Below are 20719 nucleotides of genomic sequence, written 5' to 3'. Positions count from 1 at the left end.
TTTCTGTACATATTTAAAGTGTGCAGTATATATAAATCATGCAGCTATTTTATAGATTTTCTTCACAATTTTTAGTTCCTCATCTATATCATCTGTAATGTAATCTTGTGTGCCATTTCCAGTACTTGGAATACAAATGTTTAAATCATACCTCCAGCCAACTGACAGCTGTTTGCTTGTGAAATCTAAGATCTAGGAGCAAATATATACCACCACGCATTTTCTACTGTAGGTAACCTTAAACAATGACAAACTGCTATAATAAATTATTTATTTGCTAAATATAGCCAAGAAAAGAAAACTAGGACAGAATGACTTTAAAATAAAAGCAAAACTAAGGACAAGAAATGGCAAAACAATTAAAAAAAAAAAATGCATTTTTCACCCAAAAAAATTATATGCTGTATAAGGAGGCTGATAAAACAAATTAAACAATTCAAGATAGGACTTTGTATTAGGAAACAATAGTGTTGTGTATCCCTTCATTTTACATTTTTCCCCTATCTTCTTTTAAGCAGAAGTGTGGGAAGCAGTGGTTGAGGCCAAATTTTATTATATGCATACTTTGATTTAACATATATACAATATTTTATGGTAAAAAATGTATCTGGTTCAAATATAATAATTAGCTTATTAATTGGGTAATGTAATAATTTGGTTAATTACAGCTTTTTCACAGTAGAAAACTCACAATAGATAAATAATAATTAGTAACAAGATGAGAAAAGGACCACCAAGTAAGTAAACTGAGACATCTTTAAACCGGATGATGTCTTGTAGCTGACATACATTTGTCGTAGTTTTCTTGCATAAGAAGGTTCAACACTGTTCCAAACAATGGCCTAATGAGTAGTACTCCTACCTCACAGCTCCAATGTCCTGCTTTTGAATCTGTTTGCAAGTCTTTGCCATATCTGGATGTGGCACACATATCCTGTTCACACAGTAAGGTATGAGTGATGCCTAACTTCCAATGACTCATTCCTGTCACTTCTCAATACTCCACAAAGGGACTTGCTACCACCAGCACCATCAGGGTCTTCTAGCACTTGTTCTTCAGGAAAAACCTTGTAGCAAGGAGCAAAATACTTTATTACTTCCCTCACTCTAGATGTAAAGACAAAGAACAGAAATGTGAAAGCAACATAGTATTTATTAAAGTATAATAATGTCAATAAAAGAAAGCATAATAGAAAATAAATCATTTTAAAGATGTTTATGGTCATATATTCTTGAATATTTACCTTTTTAATGTTTGCATATTTCTTGTATTAATGTAGTAAATTTAGTTGAATGGCTTAAGTTGGTCTGATTTAATATATTTTACAAATGCTATGCCCATAAAGCAAGACACAAGGAAGAGACACTAACGATTCACAAAACTCTTTACACATTTCTGAGGATGAATTAGAGAGGCATATATTAAAGATAATTAAATCAGCAGAGTTCCACAAGGAGGGGACCTTAAAGCTAAGTATTCAAAATGTTGTGCTGTAAACAGGGAAGAAGTTTTGATTCCAAGATGAGTATAATAATATATATCTAGCACTAGCACCTCAATTTTTTTAATAAAGACTGTCAATTTATTCATTGCTTTTGTGTGTATCTTAATTGAAAGATGAATGATCACACAGTGTTTTCAATTAAACATAATACAAGTTTGGCCCCTTTAAAATACCCATCATATGTTAATGAGGTTTTCTCAAGAGACTGTGCATTAAAAATAGCCAGTTTATTTTAATTATTAACAAAAGAGGAGTCAGCAGAGAGGTCAACATAGAGAATCTGTTATGCATTAGACAAATTAAAAGCATTTTATTCTTATAAATGTCTCTTTGGAAGACATGTGACTGACAAACAGGCTGGAGCATTTAGACATACTGTATGTATTTTATGCAGACTTCATCAGCAATGACAACACTAAAGCAATAAATACTGAACAAACTCTGATGCTGAAGAAGACTAAGAGGCATTTCATATAAATTGCACTGAAATCAATATACTTAGGTTAAAAAGTTTCTTATTTATGTCCTATCTTTAGTGTCTGAATATATCCTTTTTGAAGGAGAGTTGATGACAGGAGTTCAGTTCTGTTCACACCGCTGAGAATCATAGTGACAGCAGCTTTCCCACTATCAACAGCTAACCTCAACATAGTGAGAGTTCACAAGGAGGATAAGTAGATCAAAGTCAAGTCGAGTGGATGCTTATAAATACAGCTCAGACCTAGTGCAGGAGGTTAAGAATTATACTGGTGACATCAATACAATTATGTATAACAAGAATTATGTGTTAGTTGAAGAAAAGTATCTGTGCTTATAACAAACAATATAAAGACTATGCAAAGCAAACACAGATGTTAAAATAGAGGGGCATTAATTTAGCTTTCATACCCACCATGTCTCAAAGAAGCATACTCTGTATATTGATTTTATAAACAATATAGAAATAACATAAGTAACCTAAATTAATAATAAATATGCAATAAATACAAATAAAAAGTGAATGTGACGATTGAGCAAAATGATAAACTTTCATTTGCCTTACTTATTCAGATAACATTTAAAGTTTGAAGCAGATAAAACAGACAAACAAATGAATTAAACATCTACCAACCCAGAAGAATATCTTCAGCTTGTACACATCCCCCAAGTAATAAAGCAAAGAGACAACTACAAACAATGCCTGGAGCTAGGCTTTGTATTTTTTTGGATGAAAGATGTTTCTTCTTTTTTTTTTATCTACTTACAGTACATTATTCCTTTACTGTATATAGCTAAGTGCTTGCTTACTGAAGTCAGATTGTGGCTCCTTTTTTGGGTCACATTTTAATTCAAGGAAAGAGAGCCAACAATTCTAGTAATGCTGCATCATAACAGTTTCAGCCAGCATTATTATCTCAGCCCTGATGCTGCCCACCCCATTTTAAAGGACCAGACATTGTTGGGATTACATTACTGTTCTCATGGCTGAAATTTCTTTGATGTATTTCATAATGGAGGACATAAGAGGCGCACTCACTGTTCTACAAACATTCATCTGTTAATGATCTCTCACCCTGCTTTCATGTGACTTCCTTCACTCTTGACAGAACAGTTCCATTTACACTGTGTTTGTGTGTCATTTACAGTCTCAGGAATTTTCCAGTCTCACTATTTACTACTGCATTTCATCATAGAGTCTGTTCTGTTTTTAAAAGGTCAGGCAGTCAGAATTACTCCAAAGCTAGTGGTCCCACAATGTATTCCTCAGTATCCTGTATTCCTGTGTTTTTCCCCACAATAAGTTTTAAAATCAAAATTTAAAAAATACTTCAGAACTTTGGGTGAACATTGTTCTACCACAGCTTGAAACCTATACAGCAGCATACCCTGTATTCACATAGGGTTTGATTGACAAATTTTGAAATGACGCATAATTGTTTATTCATTTAACTATGGAAAATAAAATACATAACACACCAAGTTCAGGTGGGAAATAGGAGTAGCATGGATTTAGATCAGTAGTAGAATACTAAAGAAAGTAGACTGAAGCACAGCATACCCTGGGCACCTTTTTTCTATTTCTGGCCTCTTCCTTCTGTTCTGCCACTCAGCCGACATAGAGGCCGGTCCCATCCAGATGTCTGCACAAAAAACCAGGTTAAGATATGCAAGCTTTATTAGTTATTCTTCTCTTGTCTGCAGCAGTTAGGTATTTATAGAAGCACAATGTCTTCAAGTACTGGGAAGATGGATGAAGACAAACTTTACTGCTTTGATCCTGGGAAATATAAGTGAAAAATTACTTTAAAGCTCTAAATTTGTTTCAGCCTCCCATTTTCATTTGTGAATTTTATAGCAAACCTGTCTTGTTTAAATTACTATATAATGAAACTGGTATCTAAACATGTCTCTTTCTAGCGTAGAAATCAGGGCATCTTTTAGGCAAAAGAAACGACAACTTTTGTACAACATTATTTCAGTTGCTCATTTCAATTTAAGAGATATGGGCATCTTCATTAATAATGTTTGTTAAATCTGAAGAAATTTGTATAGTAATAATTGAACTACAGTTATGACTTTTTTCTACCTTTTTCTACAGAAAATTCAGTTCCTTTTGATTTCATATTACAAAAACATCCACTTGAAAGAAAATTACATTATTTTTAGAAGAGGTCTGTATATGCATTTTCATGAAACAAGTTTATTCTCCCTTTGTGGTGTTATCCTAAAAATGAAGTGATTTATTTTTAAAATGCAAAGCCTATGGCAAATAATACAGTATAAGCTTAATACACATTCCTTGTTAAGAAAATTTCTTGTGTAGACACACAGCCATACTAACCTAAATTTATACATATACCTCATTTTATTCAAGTTGCAGTAAATGATCATTTGATTGATTTGAATTTGAGGAAATAGATATGATTTTCAAGATATGAGTATCAACATAGACATTTAACATACTTAAACAAGCATATGGGTAATGAAATGGTGAACATGGTACAAGTGCTTTAAAGGTGGTCAGATATAATGTAGCTATTGTGGCCAATGTAGAAATTGCGTCCATCTTTTATACTAGCTGCGTGTTGACATTGTCACAGCCATCACTCTCAGTGCTCACGTATGAAAGAACACATTCAGAAAGAAGCCGGTATAGAAAATGGCGATACACTTGAGAACAGTCCACAACACAGTGACCTAAAAAAACTGCAAAAGTAATTCCACTGGAAGTTTTTTTGGATAGAGGGTGGTGGCAAAACTGGATACCATCATGAAAAATCCGCTCCATCACCTCCAAGTGGTGCTGTCTTGGAGGACTTTTAGCCACAGGCTCATTCCATCATGGTGGTTTTTTTTTGCCCACTGCTATCAGGCAATTCAAGTTTGCCCAAGTCATTACAAAATGAGTATCAAATGGATAGCGTAATTAAATGATCTACTGTCTCTCAGAATACCTTTCATTTCCCATGCATGACTGGTTCATATCTTTTTCTCTTCCAGTTCTTATTTTTTTGCTTGAATTTCTTTCTTCTTTATTGATCCTGTCTGCAATATTAGGTAGGTCATTATATTCCTAACATCCTGAAATTCATAGGTACAATGAAGTGGAATTAGTTGTCGATAAGATCAGTAATACAATGAGGGAAGCATCATGTAGTGTTTTCTAGTTTCAAATCAAGTTTTTTAAAAAATATAGTAATTCATGAGTCTCTGGAAATTTGGAATAGCTCTGATGAGTACTAGAACCTATCAAATGAAAGAAGACTGGAGGTGGTAGATGGCATGGTCTGGTTTTAAGAGGTGACATCTCTCTAACACAATGACCCTTAGTCTTAGTTTTAAGAACATATCTGTTACTCATTGGTGATTTGGGATACACAGACATTTGTTGCAGGTCTTTGTATTCTTGCAATTCTTTCAGGGGGAGTATTTGATAATGTAATAAAGATGATTCAAAGTTGATTCATTCAGTGTTGATTACAATGCTGTATTGGAAAAAAAGTCTATAAGTGTATAAGTGCCTCATCAGAAAATGGACTTAAATAAATGTCAACCATCAGTATACAGTAACTCTGTTCTCAGTTGTTCCCTTTCTATCATATTATGAACAACAACTTGGCATGTGCTAAAACATTGCATTTCATCATGGCTTATCTCTGTCATACTACGTAATAATCGCATTCAGTTATGTATAATATAATATCACAAAATAATAGGTAGTGATCAGTGAAATGGTCAGTTTTGTTTTGCATGCAGTTTTGCAAAATTGATGCTAAACTTCATTTTGTATGTAATTTCGTAATGGTGAAAATTATTAAAAAGGGTGTTTTGAAGTTTAAGTTTTTTGTATGGTTTGAAAGAAAGGAACATTGCTTCTTAACATTTTGACAGTCCTGTACACCCCTTTTGAATCTGTATATTTTGCAAAAAAGACTTTTGATGAAAATAAACAGGTTAAGCTGAACCTTTGATATTCAACATGGATAAACATGACCCTCAAAGAGACAAAAACGTATACTCTTAAACAAAATTTTGTGAATTTCCCCTTGGGATTAATAAAGTATCTATCTATCTATCTATCTATCTATCTATCTATCTATCTATCTATCTATCTATCTATCTATCTATCTATCTATCTATCTATCTATCTATCTATCTATCTATCTATCTATCTATCTATCTCAATCAATCAATCAATCAATCAATTTAATCTAATCTAATCAGATCCCGCCTTGACCGGTACAGAACTGTGATGATAACAGTGTCCTCCTATCTGCTCCAGTGCTCTGTTGCTGCCTTGCACATGAAAAATTTTGTGAAAATCAGTTCAGGCGTATTTTTGTGGTTGTTGAACAAACAATCAGATTACGAAATTTATTTATAGTATAAAGATTATTAAAACTACAATATGGATAACTGGTCAACAAGCACCCCACAAATTCACAGAGTCTTGCCAGTTCTGTTTGTGGGAGTCAGGTGTTATGTTGATTCATGATACCAGATGTTCACATTTAACACGATTAAAGAAAGAGGATTTACAGAAGGAGAAGCAGGGGATTCTAAGTTAAGGCTAAGATTAGTTTAGCAGTGATTGTATCCAGACAAATAGCCCGTGCTGGTTTAAAAACAAAGGTAAGAGTAGTAGTAAAGTCCAGGAGAAGTAATCTTCCAAAGATTTTTGTCATACCTCTTAGCTCATACTACATATATCTGCTCATTTTTCATTTTGTTTTGTCTTTATTTTATTGTTGTTATTGTTAAATCTGTTATATACTTTTATACCCTACTACATTTGAAAATAACAAGGTAGCTTTCAGAGGAGCTTATAATTCATTATCAGTTCCATCCATACAATTTATCACACATGTATATGCAGCAAAAGAAATACTCATTACATTTCTTTGAAAGGTAAAACATTTTGATATTTCTGACTTTAAAAGATCATTTAAATACCAAAATGTCCTTCTGATTTCAAAATATGAGAACCTGCTAATACATTGGTCCTGCACTAGACATCATATATTCTGACATACTAGGGGGCTTCGCTCGCCAAACCCCTGTGTTTGGTTAATTGGATATACAATTTTACATTTTTTTTTTTGGAATTGTTTCAATTTCATTATTTTCACTTTTACTTTAATGCTTCATTAAAAACAATATTTTTTGGAGACACATTGTGACAACGCAACGTATAACTGCCCGTGAGTGAATATTGTTTCTGTTTCTGTAATAAATAATCCGTGTTTTTCTGTTTGTCCCTGTGATTTATTGATTGTCATAGCAAAAGGTATTCTCACGGTAAACTGTAAACATTTTACTACGAATGGCATATCACGATCTCCTTTCGGGTCTCTATTCTCCGTATTGTCCTTATACGCTTTATATGCGCTGAGAGCACATGATTTTTTGTGTACTATGTGCTTTTACACGATTGATTTCTTTTCGATGGGTGTGCTCTTATATATTTCGTACTATCTTTGTGGACCTTTGCGGACCCCGTAGTGTGTTGCGTTTGACTCTGGGGTGCAGTGCAGAAGCCTCTTTTCTGTGTGGCTATGGGCGCGTTGTTTATCCAGACGGGCTCGTGTTTGTATATCCGTCAGTCGAGCTCGTTCGTTTTGAACCCGTGCCTGCTTTGCTTCCGCAGTTTCAGACGCGCGTTGTAGGCGCCTGCGTTCATTGATCTTATCCAGGTGGGCTCGTGTATGTATCGTTGAGCTGTATTGTGTTTGAATTTGGTGTAAAGCGTTCAGCGGTTTGTACAATCCCAAGCAGCACATTATTCCTAACTTCACTCCGCAGTAGTGCCACTCACAATATGGCGGTGACGCCTGCTGCTATTTCCATTACTTGAGCTGTACGCGCCTGCGCAGTACGTCTCATGGTCCCATCGCCGTGTACCTGCGTCCATGCCATCCGGTTACCTGTGTCCATGCCATCTGGTTTACCATTCTTGGTTAGCAATATGGATGAGGACCAGGGCTCTATATAAAAATTGAGTTGTCACTTTAATTTAACCCTTGCTTAATAACCTATTTTGTTTTGCATTTCCTCACTGTTAATTTCTTTATCATTGCCATTGTTTTCTGGGTTATAATTTGGTTTTCTCTTTCGTATTTTCACTCAATTTTTTCAACTTTATGGATGGACCTAGATCTGTCTGGGTGTACAAAAATCAGAAGACAGGCCTACACGATCAAGAAGCATTAGTTTTACACCTTATTATTAGAGCTTTCTGTTGGTGATAGCTCATAGGCGAAACATTTTTAAAAGTATGTATAAAGTGACCCAGTTAGTTTTACTGCGTTGTGCCCTCCTTTGCTGATATTATTCATACACAGTTTGTAGGTTTGGTAGTTTAGACTAACATACATTCTTCTTACATAGTTATTTTTGATAAGGTGAAGCAAAGTTCAATCTGAAAATGTTTTAACATGAAACATGTATTCAAAGACACTAAATAAACATGAATGATGACCACCGGCTGAAATATTGTAAAGTATATCACCATTCCCAGAAATGGTGATTTGTTCCACTATTCGATCTACCACTGGTGAAACCAGCCTACTCAGGGATAATTACAACATTTTTATCACACTGTTATACAAAGTACAGTATTACAAGTCTGTAACACAGCACAGTAAAAAAAAAACAGTACATAAAACACTATTGGCAAGCAAATCACGTGGTGAATGTGAACAGTGATACTTGCCTAATCAATGCTAAAAGACCATCTCAGCCTTTACCAAGTGCTATTATTTCTCATGCAAATTGTATCTTCTCCGATTCTGTTTGATGATGAACTTGAACATTTCCTTATCCTCAGCTGTTGCTGCTAATATACTAGAGAAAATGTCTTGGGACTAATAAAGAGTTTTCTAAAGCAGATTTGGTCAGAATTATTTCACAGGCTATCATATGTGTTTTCATTAAATTGGGTCACATGTCTGTATGGCTGTCTGTCCGCATGAAACTACTCTGCCCCACGAGGACCAGTTTTGTGGCAGACTTTTTCTTCAAGGAAATTTGTCAAGACGGTTTAATTTTTGGTTCACTTATCTCAAAAAGATTACAGTGTTCGAAGTTTATAAATTTCAAAATTTCCCTTTGATTTTGCAAACTTGTAGATCTAAAAATGGAGAAACATTCTGTGTAACTTCAACTAAGAATTAGTTTACTTTTTCAATTTTACCTTGAGAGCAGTTGCCTGAACTTGTATATTTTGCATATTTTCCTTTTTTATTTGTCTGACAGACGCTCGGATGCCCAATGCAAGTGAAACAGACACTGGGCAGAGCACGAGCAAAGAGCTCACACAACAGTACCCTTCTTCTGCTGCTTTAGGTAAGTTAACTAATAGAGTGCAAAGAAAGTCACGTTTCTGGAAATAAATGGAAGGGGAAAGCAATTACTGTATGTAAGCATATATAAGACTGAATTGATTGAACAATATTATGTGCAGGTAATTATTGTAAAGAACCGACTTTATCAACCAGCAGCTAATTGGGGTATCAAGTAATTTATAACACGTGAGAGGTGCAGTTGCCCTAACTTATATAAACATAGTACAGGTTTAAAAATGGACAGTGGCGTCAAGAGGTGGGATGCTTCAGTAGCTTAAGCCCCTGATCTTTCAGTTTCAGATATCTTCAAACAATCTTGGCAAGCTCCTGATCTTCTTGCCCATTAAGTACCATTCATATTCCCAGTACACAATAAATAAGATCATTTCCTAAGTTATTTATTTATATAGTTTAGATTGATTACTTTGTTTTAAATAGATAGGGAACTTATTTCAGTTTCTTCTCTCCTTTCATAAGTTAATATTTATACTTATTTTATACTAGTATTGGCCATTTTGGCATTTTTTGGCATTTTGACAGACGGGTATCGGCAAGAGTGAAAGGGAAGGTCTACAGGACGGTAGTGCAACCAGCTATGTTATATGGGTTGGAGATGGTGGCTCTGACCAGAAAGCAGGAGATAGAGCTTGAGGTGGCAGAGTTAAAGATACTAAGATTTGCACTAGGTGTGCCGAGGATGGATAGGATTTGAAATGAGTACATTAGAGGGTCAGCTCAAGTTGGATGGTTGGGAGGCAAAGTCAGAGAGGAGAGATTGCGTTGGTTTGGACATGTGCAGAGGTGAGATGCTGAGTATATTGGGAGAAGGATTCTAAGGATAGAGCTGTCAGGGAAGAGGAAAAGAGGAAGGCCTAAGTGAAGGTTTATGGATATGGTGAGAGAGGACATGCAGGTGATGGGTGTAACAGAACAAGATACAGAGGACAGAAAGATATGGAAGAAGATGATCCGCTGTGGCAACCCCTAACGGGAGTAGCTGAAAGAAGAAGAAGAAGATTGGCCATTTTGTATTAATACATACTGTAATTCCCAATTGCTAATTATTAGATACTACTCTGTTTCAAAAATGTTATGTTTAAGAAAATTGAATAACAATTAGTCACAGACCCTCTGCCACCAACACGCATCAAACAATGACAGTTTCACATCACTTGAATTGTAATAACCTGTGTGTGAAAGCTATTGAACCACCACAAGCATCTTTGTGCTTTGTTTTTTCAACTCCTTTGTAAAGTGCTGTTAAAAAGCACATATTTAATGTCGTCTGCTACCACATGCAGTTACGTTGTATTATCACAATTACTTCTGACTATAAACTCATTGTTACAAAACTATCTAGTAAAAAAAATGTAATAACTGAATCTTGGATTGTGTAAAGAAAAAATGTGTAATATACAAACTTTCATATCAGTTAACTTAGTCGCCAAATGCACCTGGATGTTATGTGTACATTATCTAACTTGCTTTATTTATAAATTAAACCATTTGAACAAGTTTACAGTTGTACTTTGAATTTTCCACTTTCCTCTTTAGGCGATTTGTTTATTTACATTGGAAATTGATTGATTTGCTTCTATTATCAGTTGAAATTGTATTTTTTTCTTTTAGATAGATAGATAGATACTTTATTAATCCCAAGGGGAAATTCACATACTCCAGCAGCAGCATACTGATACAAAAAACAATATTAAATTAAAGAGTAATAAAAATGCGGGTAAAAACAGACAATAACTTTGAATAATGTTAACGTTTACCCCCCCCCCCCCCGGGTGGAATTGAAGAGTCGCATAGTTTGGGGGAGGAACGATCTTCTCAGTCTGTCAGTGGAGCAGGACAGTGACAGCAATCTGTCGCTGAAGCTGCTCTTCTGTCTGGAGATGACACTGTTTAGTGGATGCAGTGGATTCTCCATAATTGATAGGAGCCTGCTGAGCGCCCGTTGCTCTGCCACAGATGTCAAGTTATCCAGCTCCATGCCTTTTGAAAGCATACAAAAAATAAAACAATGACACCACTTGCTCAGATAGATTAAGAATCTGGAAATAGTCTCTGAGGCAATGCTTTTGACATTCACCAGTCACTAGCTCACCCTAGTACTCATGCACACCCAGTTGTCTTAACTTGCATGTGGCAGGACACATTTATGCCTCCTTTCCCAAAGCAACTCTCAGTATCTCATATTTAACAGTCATTATGAGGTAATGGGCCAGTTAACAAAAAAGAAGGTAGTGAACTAGGACAATTCATTAAACAAAAAGAGCAATTTAGTTACTTGCCTTATTGGCATATGTCATAATATAGTAAATTTCTCCATTTTCCATATTTGCCCTTAGTAAATAAAGGAAATACAGTATATAATACTCTCCATGGCATATATTACACACAATATGCCATTAAGACATTGATGAAGAAAATATACATTATTTATCAGTCCATCAGTACTGACTTCCTTGTTACTATCTGACAAAGTTCAGTAGTGGACTACAATTTCACATTAGACAACTCAGTGTCTTGAATAAAAGAAGCTAGTTGAAGATCATCATATTAGTTGTGAGGATGCAGGACAAATCACATTCTGTTTTTATGGCAGCTACCAAAGCAACATGACTGTTATGGCAATGGAGGCAGTCACAACCTGCTACACACTGCACTTGGGGAGATCTTCAAGCACTTCCATGATCTCCGTGACAATGCAGTAACGAACAAAGCTACATCAATTTACATTCTTCATCTTGATCACTAACACCTGTAATTAACATTTTTTTTGTAGCACCATGTCAACATGAATAGTAATTTTTTTTTATTGTCACATTTTAGGCCTCACAACACCATTTTATGAAACTGTTTATTTGCCAGTGACATATTGTTTTGAGAACAGTGTTTCATTGCTAGCTCATGACTGATTCCATTGTGTGTGACATCAGTGGTTTGACTCTATTTAAGATGACAGCACCAGTGCTTTGTTATGTTATCTTTTTATTAAAAAAATCAAAAATTATTACATAGCATACGATTTTTATAGTATTTTATATTTAGGAGAAAATACTGAAGCCAGTGTTAAGGATTCCCAGTCAAATTGTCTCACTATCCATACCAATTCCTGATATATGGAGGAAATAGAAAGACTTGCTACATTTCTATTTTCCAACAACACATTTCCTGTGTTCCTTTATTGTGGGCCCAATACAGTAAAGATGATAGAATTGTATCAATAATTACAGTATAGGATAGGATAGAGAACAGTTTGCATTGATAACTAGCAGAGGATATCTGATTTGAAATCAGCAAAGAACATTAAACAATCACTTATAGGCACATGTCATGTCTTTAAATACTAGCAATTGTGTCACTGTATGAACATTTTTATCTTAATAGTGTTTCTGTCCAGTATGCTTATTCTTCTAAAGATAAGTTGCTGACCATGTGCCCTTAAATGTTCTCATGAAGAACTCATATTTTATTTGACAGTTTATTACCTTTGAAGATTGTAAACAACTGTATATCTAAAACAGGGATGGGCAATGTTGGTCCTGGATGGTCGCAGTGGCTGTAATTTTTTATTCCAACCCAATTGCTTAATTAGAAACTAATCCTTGCCAATCTCAGACCTTATTTAATTTTATGGCTTGTTAGTCTGCAATGTTTGGTTCTTATATCATAGATTCCTTTCCAAGGATATCGTCCTAATGATTTGAAGCCTAAAAAAGATCATTTTCAGTCTGTCACAAGCTCTGTTAAGTGTTTTATTAAACCAAATAATGTATGATGAATCTCCACAGGCGTAAATGGAAACAAGTCAGATTGAGAACTGCTGGCTAATTTGACATTTTAATCTTATTGCTATTAGGAAGCCAGTAAAAACAGTGAATGCAGCTCTTTAAGACTGAAATAAGGGTGGAGAACCTTAACTAGCGAGACCACTAAAATGAAGCATCAAAATGTCACTTTAGCAATAAGTGCTTCGTCAGCAATACTTGTCTTCTCATTAAGAAAATGGGTTGGAACAAAAACCTGCTGCCACTGCGGCCTACTAGGACAAACATTGCCTGCCTCTGTTCTGAACAACTAGTATAGAACTATTGTGGCTAGTTGGAAGTACACTGCAAAAAAGGAATACAGCAGCAGAGTAATATATTGATAAGGAACTTCATCTATGGGCAGCACGGTGGCGTAGTCGTAGCGCTGCTCCCTCACTTCCCGGGTCCTTCCTGCGTGGAGTTTGCATATTCTCCCCGTGTCTGCGTGGGTTTCTTCCGGGTGCTCCGGTTTCCTCCCACAGTCCAAAGACATGCAGGTTAGGTGGATTGGCGATTCTAAATTAGCCCTAGTGTGTGCTTGGAGTATGGGTGTGTGTGTGTGTGTGCCCTGCGATAGGTTGGCGCCCTGCCCAGGATTGGTTCCTGCCTTGTGCCCTGTGTTGGCTGGGATTGGCTCCAGCAGACCCCTGTGACCCTGTGTTCAGATTCAGCGGGTTGGAAAATGGATGGATGGAACTTCATCTTGATATTAATTTTATGTCCTTAAATTAAATCCTGTAGCACAAAGTTTAATTTCATAGCTGTGGCTCTGCATACAGTCCACTGATGAGGTAAAGATGAGACTGGTTTTACTACCCATTCACAGCAAAGGCTTAGTAAACCACAAAGTATATTAACATAGCCTCACTAACTTAGCCTCACTAGTCTCATTAACTAGAACTCACAAGCATCGTATCAAAAAATACTATAAGCTAAATGTATCAGTTTATAAAATAAAATCTCACTCTTATGTTTGCCTGACTTCCTTCTAATAGTCTCCAATCATACAAAGGTACTGTATACATAATGAAGACAATGGAATAATAAACCACTGGTGCATGGACTATGTAAAAGAAGTGGACACAAACAGGATGCCCCTGTGAGTCTGCCTCCTGCATTTCCAACAGCAGGAGTCTGCAAATTTGAATTGCAGGTTATGGTTTTGTCTTTGCTATATGAATCATCAGTTGCATCATACATGCTTAATAAATATGGGAATACAAGCAGCTGAGCAAAGAAATTGGCAACAATGCTTATTACTGTGCCAGTTTTTGGTATGAAATATTCTTTAACCCCTTTAAGGATAGACACTGCCCCCTGGATTAAGTATATCTTGGAGGTGAATGGATATTAGTTAATCTTGCTTTCTGGTTCTGTTTAGTAGATTTATATTATCCATACTGCCAGGGAGTCATAAGAAATTTCACTTCATTGCAACAAAATAAATTGACTCTGAAGGTGGGGTGAGTATTTGTGTGAAAAAAGCTGTATCATAATGTGGGAATGTTATGTAACAGTAGCACTTAAATCTTCAGAAGCAGCCTGCCTCTTCACTGAAACAGTACACAATATGAGAAATGAAGCATGCAAATGAATATGGTGAACTGCTTCATTCATTCTGGGAGAACCTTCGTTTGGTTCCTGAGGATTTTTGATTTAGCAGTAAACAAGATGAATTTCATTTTTCGAAAGACAATTAAATAATGCAGCAATATGTTTATGTATATGCATATATTTAGAATTTTGGATTGCATCATTATAAAAAATTGTGAAAGGACATGCTGGGGAAAAGAACTGTTAGGATTGGCCAACTGTCTGATACAGTAGATGTGCACAGATCCTGTGTTTAAGTCTGCCCTAGACACATCCACCTACATATTTCACAGCTTTCTACAAGTGTTTAAAGAGCAGCCTTTTGGATCATTCCACATAATCTATTCAAGTGCAAGAGCAGGTCATGTACAGTAGTATATAGCATTATTAGGGCAGTAGTTTAACTTTTGGCAGCACCCTTTCACACTGGTAAGGACTGCTCCCTCACATCTTTGAAAAACTGGCATTGAATTCCCATCTGGGCATCTGTTATTGTGGAGTAATAATGATATATATGAGACCCTATTTGTATTATATTTTTTATAGAAAATGATTTGGCATTAGCTTACCTTAACATGAATGATTAATATGGCTGTGTAAACATTGCATCACTTTAGGAAAATAGATGATCTGCAACCAACACTGAAGCACATTAACAAACAAATGCAAAATGTTTTCTGTATTTGTTTGCCATTTCACACCATACTACATATAAATGTAAATTAGTAATCCTGACATCCTCAAATTTATATCATTAAAGCAATGAGACAATGATATCACCTCAAAGAACACATTAAAAAATTTTCAGAAGAGTATATAAAAACCACTCAAATGCAGCTCAACCGTGGCCACTTTCCAAAACCACCCCCTACCCCAACTAATTAGATATTGTCAAATGGAGAAAGGAAAGGAAGTGAGAGACTAAAGTGATAATCACTGGCCTGTAGCTATCTAGATTTCACTCTCTGTTTGTCAGTGGTGGTACCTGAGGATCCTTTAATCTGGGATGCAGAAAGCTACAGAAGAATTATAAAAGATAGACTTCCAATGATTAGGAAAGAGACCCTCTGGGTCCTCCTAGCATGAAACTATTGGGAGCTTATCAGCAATCATATCCAAGGAGAAAAACCTTCCTTGGAAAGACAAAGAAAAGGACCAGAAAGATCCAGGAGTAGAAAAATGTGAGACAAGGGAGATATATTCAGGGGCTGAATCCTAGTAAGAGATTTAGAGACAAGGATTCAGAAGGAAAACATAGTAGACAGTGGACGAAGGTGCCAGGAACATTGAGAAAACACACATGGAACAAAAGTTTGGCAATGAGTCCTATGGCAAAACATTGCTGGTGTAAGATATAAATGACACACTATTTTAAACAGAATAACCTGATTATTAGAGGCCAGGGAAATATTCCAGGATAATAGTGGGAGTTTGGTATCGGTTTTGGGGGATGTGCAGAAGAAACTTCACAAGGCCAGACTGAATGAATGATTAGGGGATGATAGGAAACATTGGAATGAATTTTGAGTAACATAAAGATTGAAAACTATTTTTTTTTCTCAGAGGAGAAAGAGGGGAGGATAACGGAAAACAAGCATTCAGGACTGATCTTAATCGAAAATAAAAAAAATAAGAATATAATATTTATTAATTACTAGCGGGGTACCCAGTGCTGTCACCAACTAAATTTCAGAACAAAACATAGCCTATAATGTCCCCTTGTACAAATGAGAAATCTGTGCAAAATTTAATGGAGAATCAACAGTGTGGATTTTGCAAACTGGACAAACAAAAGCACAAAATCATTTTTATATATAGACAAGTAAATCAGTTTTAAATGTTTTGTTTTTCCATGTGCCATATGAGCAGATATGTTTTATGGCTGTGGGGTTACAGGAGAACTAAAGAAAACCCAGACAGACAGGAACAAACATCCTTGAAGAAGATTTGAATTTATTGGATTTAGAGGTCATCCTTTTTCTTGACCTTCCGTTTCTTAAACAACATGTATTGAATAAGCCAGACATGTTTTCTAGCCAAATTTGATTTTTTTCAGAGCTATTGTATGTAACTATTACTAATTTAGTTTAGTATTATTCAAGATATGAAAAGGATGCTAAGGATAGAGCTGCTATGCAAGAGGAAAAGAGGAAGGCCTAAGAGAAGGTTTATGGATGGTTTATGGATGTGGTGAGAGAGGACATGGAGGTGGGGGGTGTAACAGAGCAAGATGTAGAGGACAGGAAAATACAGAAAAAAAAATCCGCTGTGATGACCCCTAACGGGAGCAGCCGAAAGAGAAAAAGAAGATTAATCAAGAAACTTATCACCCACAATACAGTCATGGCCGAAATTATCGGCACCCCTGGAATTTTCCCAGAAAATGCACCATTTCTCCCAGAAAATTATTGCAATTACAAATGTTTTGGTATACACATGTTTATTTCCTTTATGTGCATTGGAACAACACAAAAAAACAGAGAAAAAAAGCCAAATCTGACATCATGTCACACAGAACTCCAAAAATGGGCCGGACAAAATTATTGGCACCCTTTCAAAATTGTGGGTAAATTGTTTTATTTCAAGCATATGATGTTCGTTTGAACTCACCTGTGGCAAGAAACAGGTGCTGGCAATATAGCAATCACACCTGAAGCCAGTTAAAATGGAGAAAAGTTGACTCAACCTTTCTGTTGTGTGTCTGAGTGTGCCACACTAAGCATGGAGAACAGAAAGAAGAGCAGAGAATTGTCTGAGGACTCGAGAACAAAAATTGTGGAAAAATATCAACAATCTCAAGGCTACAAGTCCATCTCCAGAGATCTTCATGTTCCTTTGTCCACTGTGCGCAACACAATCAAGAAGTTCACAACACATGGCACTATAGCTAATCTCCCTGGACGTGGACGGACGAGAAAAATTGATAAAAGACTGCAACGAAGGATAGTCCGAATGGTGGATAAACAACCCCAATCAACTTCAAAACATATTCAAGCTGTTCTGCAGACTCAGGGTGCAACAGTGTCAGCTCGAACTATCCGTCGACATCTGAATGAAATGAAACGCTATGGCAGAAGAGCAAGGAGAACCCCACTGCTGACACAGAAACATAAAAAAGCCAGAGTGGAGTTTGCCAAAATGTACTTGAGGAAGCCAAAATCCTTCTGGGCTAACGTCTTGTGGATAGATGAGACCAAGGTAGAGCTTTTTGGTAAAGCTCATCATTCTGCTGTTTACAGAAAACGGAATGAGGCCTATGAAGAAAAGAACACAGTCCCTACAGTCAAACATGGTGGAGGTTCTAAGATGTTTTGGGGATGTTTTGCTGCCTCTGGCACTGGATGCCTTGACTGTGTGCAAGGCATCATGAAATCTGAAGACTACCAAAAGATATTGGGGCGCAATGTAGGGCCCAGTGTCAGAAAGCTGGGTCTGCGTCAGAGGTCATGGGTGTTCCAGCAGGACAATGACCCCAAACATACCTCTAAAAGCACTCAGAAATGGTTGAAGACAAAGCGCGGGAGAGTTCTGAAGTGGCCAGCAATGTGTCCGGATCTAAATCCGATTGAACACTTATGGAGAGATCTCAAAATTGCTGTTGGGAGAAGGCGCCCTTCAAATCTGAGAAACCTTGAGCAGTTTGCAAAAGAAGAGTGGTCGGAAATTCCAGTTGAGAGGTGTAACAAGCTTGTTGATGGTTATAGGAAGCGCTTGATTTCAGTTATTTTTTCCAAAGGGTATACAACCAAATATTAAGTTGAGGGTGCCAATAATTTTGTCCAGCCCGGTTTTTGAGTTTTGTGTGAAATGATGTCAGATTTGGCTTTTTTTCTCTGTTTTTTGTGTTGTTCCAATGCACATAAAGGAAATAAACATGTGTATACCAAAACATTTGTAATTGCAACAATTTTCTGGGAGAAATGGTGCATTTTCAAGGAAAATTCCAGGGGTGCCGATAATTTCGGCCATGACTGTATCTTAGTTGTAGTTAATGGGAGCCCAAAACAAATATGAAACACAAGCCTTAAAACGTACTCAATACAAACACTTTGCAGTATAAAATGTCCCAGTGTATTGAAGGTAAAAAAGGAAAGTGGGTGCTTTGGACTGTGGAAGGAGAAGAGAGTGGAATTAGAGTACAAAAAGCTAAAAGGTAGGTGGAGATTGTGGCCTATTCAGCTTGTTCCCCATTGGTAGCTGCCAAAGTGAGTTGACTCTGTGGTATTTTCACAGCACAATAAAAGATTTAGAATACTACTGAAAAGTCACCCCTTCAGTTCTTAGCTGTATAGTTTGTCACCCTCAGTGAAAACAAGGTTTAACAACTATAACCATTAAATATTACATGCTCTTCAACTAGAAATCATATCCAGTTTTGTAACGTGACGCGGCCTTTAATTGTACACACCTATAAAGGGCTGCAACAGACAGAAAATGAGCAAAAGATAGAATCAGAATTGTAGAGGCAGAGAGGAATATTTACACAGCTAAACTCAGGCTCAGAATAATTGGCAGTTGTAGGGGCACAGGTGGAAAGTGTAAAATAATTCCAATGAAGAACAAATGCTTCTGCTGTAAAATGTTGGACTTAACACTACTACTGCTGAAAGACTTTGATGCATGCAGCAGCAAACCCATACTGTTGTGCATGGTTTACATTTGGGTTAATATTGTGGAAGATTATCTAGCCATCCTCTATCGTGGAGTTCTACAGAGGGGGCTGGGTGGTCTCATGGTCTGGAACCCCTGCAGATTTTAATTCCTTTTCTCCAGCCATCTGGAGTTTTTTTGTTTTTTCTGTCCTCCCTGGCCATTGGACCTTACTCTTATTCTATGTTAATTAGTGTTGTCTTATTTTATTTCTTACTTTGTCTTTTTTTCTCTTTTCTTCATCATGTAAAGCACTTTGAGCTACATTATTTGTATGAAAATGTGCTATATAAATAAATGTTGTTGTTGTTGTACAGACTTTTTTTTCTCATTTTCCAAAAGTAAGCTGTAAGAAGCTGGGGAGCCTAAACTGATATCGTTCATTAGACTTAAGTTTTTTTTATTAATCTGATTACTTGCAATGTCAAATTTCTTCTGGTGCCTCATAGATTCCTTCTAAGCATTACAAGCCTTATGTTTCAGGTATTGATATTACTGAAAGGAGGATAATGAAAATTGAAGAAAATCCATTCTTTTTTTATTTTCATTTGGCAGATATGCACATTTTTTACATATTTACCTGAAAGGTAGTGTCCTACTGAATATCCTAGTGTCTGAAGCATCCCTTTCACAAGCTATTGTATGCATGTAAACTCCACCCATTCCTGTCAGTGTGAAAAGAACATGTATCATTCATTATTCATCAGAATAAAAGTATCATGAATTTTTAATTATTTCCAACTATATTTACTTGTTATAAACATACTACCAAAGCACAGAATGCATGTTTTCTGAAACTGGAAACTTTACCACTTTAAAGTATTATTTTCTCATTTCTTCCGCCATTGTATTTGCTATATTATAAGCCCCTGTAGAGGATAGTTTTTATTTTAAATTTATAAAATATTGGAATTTCTTGAACTGAGCAGTGAATCCATATTCTTTCATTTTCTCTTTGTCTCATGGGCCTTACAGGTAGCTATGAAAACCCAAGAAAGATTTTTCTTTGGCACTTTGGGTACAGACTCCATAGCACCTGCCATTGTGGCAGATAGGCAAGCATTTCTCCTCTGTCTGTTACTTGGACTCAGTCCATCTCTTTTTAGTTCATTTTTGAGATTTGAGACTCTGTTGTCAATCTTTAGCAGGGGACTTTAGATCCATCTTGGGGATGCCACAAGGGAAAAGAGAGGTTCATTTTCAGATGTTCCTTGAAATTCTTCATGGGTCCTTCAAGCAGTCTGGCTCCCTGTGGCTACTGGGAGAAAATAACCTGTTTTGGGAGTTGATTGTCAGGCATTCAAATGACATGTCCAATTCAGTGGAGCTG

At 36.3% G+C, this 20719-nt stretch overlaps 1 protein-coding gene across 2 annotated transcripts in view; it reads left to right on the top strand.

Moving 5' to 3' along the window:
• Nucleotides 1–20719, top strand: part of LOC114646919 (serine/threonine-protein kinase 32C) — a 351995-nt gene that overhangs the window by 114470 nt on the left and 216806 nt on the right. The window contains exon 2 of one of the 2 annotated variants that reach the window (XM_051922990.1): nucleotides 9240–9329. The exons of the other annotated variant lie outside the window; for it this stretch is intronic. Coding sequence (XP_051778950.1) covers nucleotides 9240–9329 — 90 coding nt within the window. The remainder of the gene's footprint in view (nucleotides 1–9239; nucleotides 9330–20719) is intronic. 2 annotated transcript variants of the gene reach the window in all.

The sequence above is a fragment of the Erpetoichthys calabaricus genome, chromosome 2 (genome assembly GCF_900747795.2).
Source record: "Erpetoichthys calabaricus chromosome 2, fErpCal1.3, whole genome shotgun sequence".
Lineage (NCBI taxonomy): Eukaryota > Metazoa > Chordata > Cladistia > Polypteriformes > Polypteridae > Erpetoichthys > Erpetoichthys calabaricus.
The sequence above is the reverse complement of the archived record's forward strand: the minus strand, read 5'-3'. Positions and strand labels throughout refer to the sequence as shown.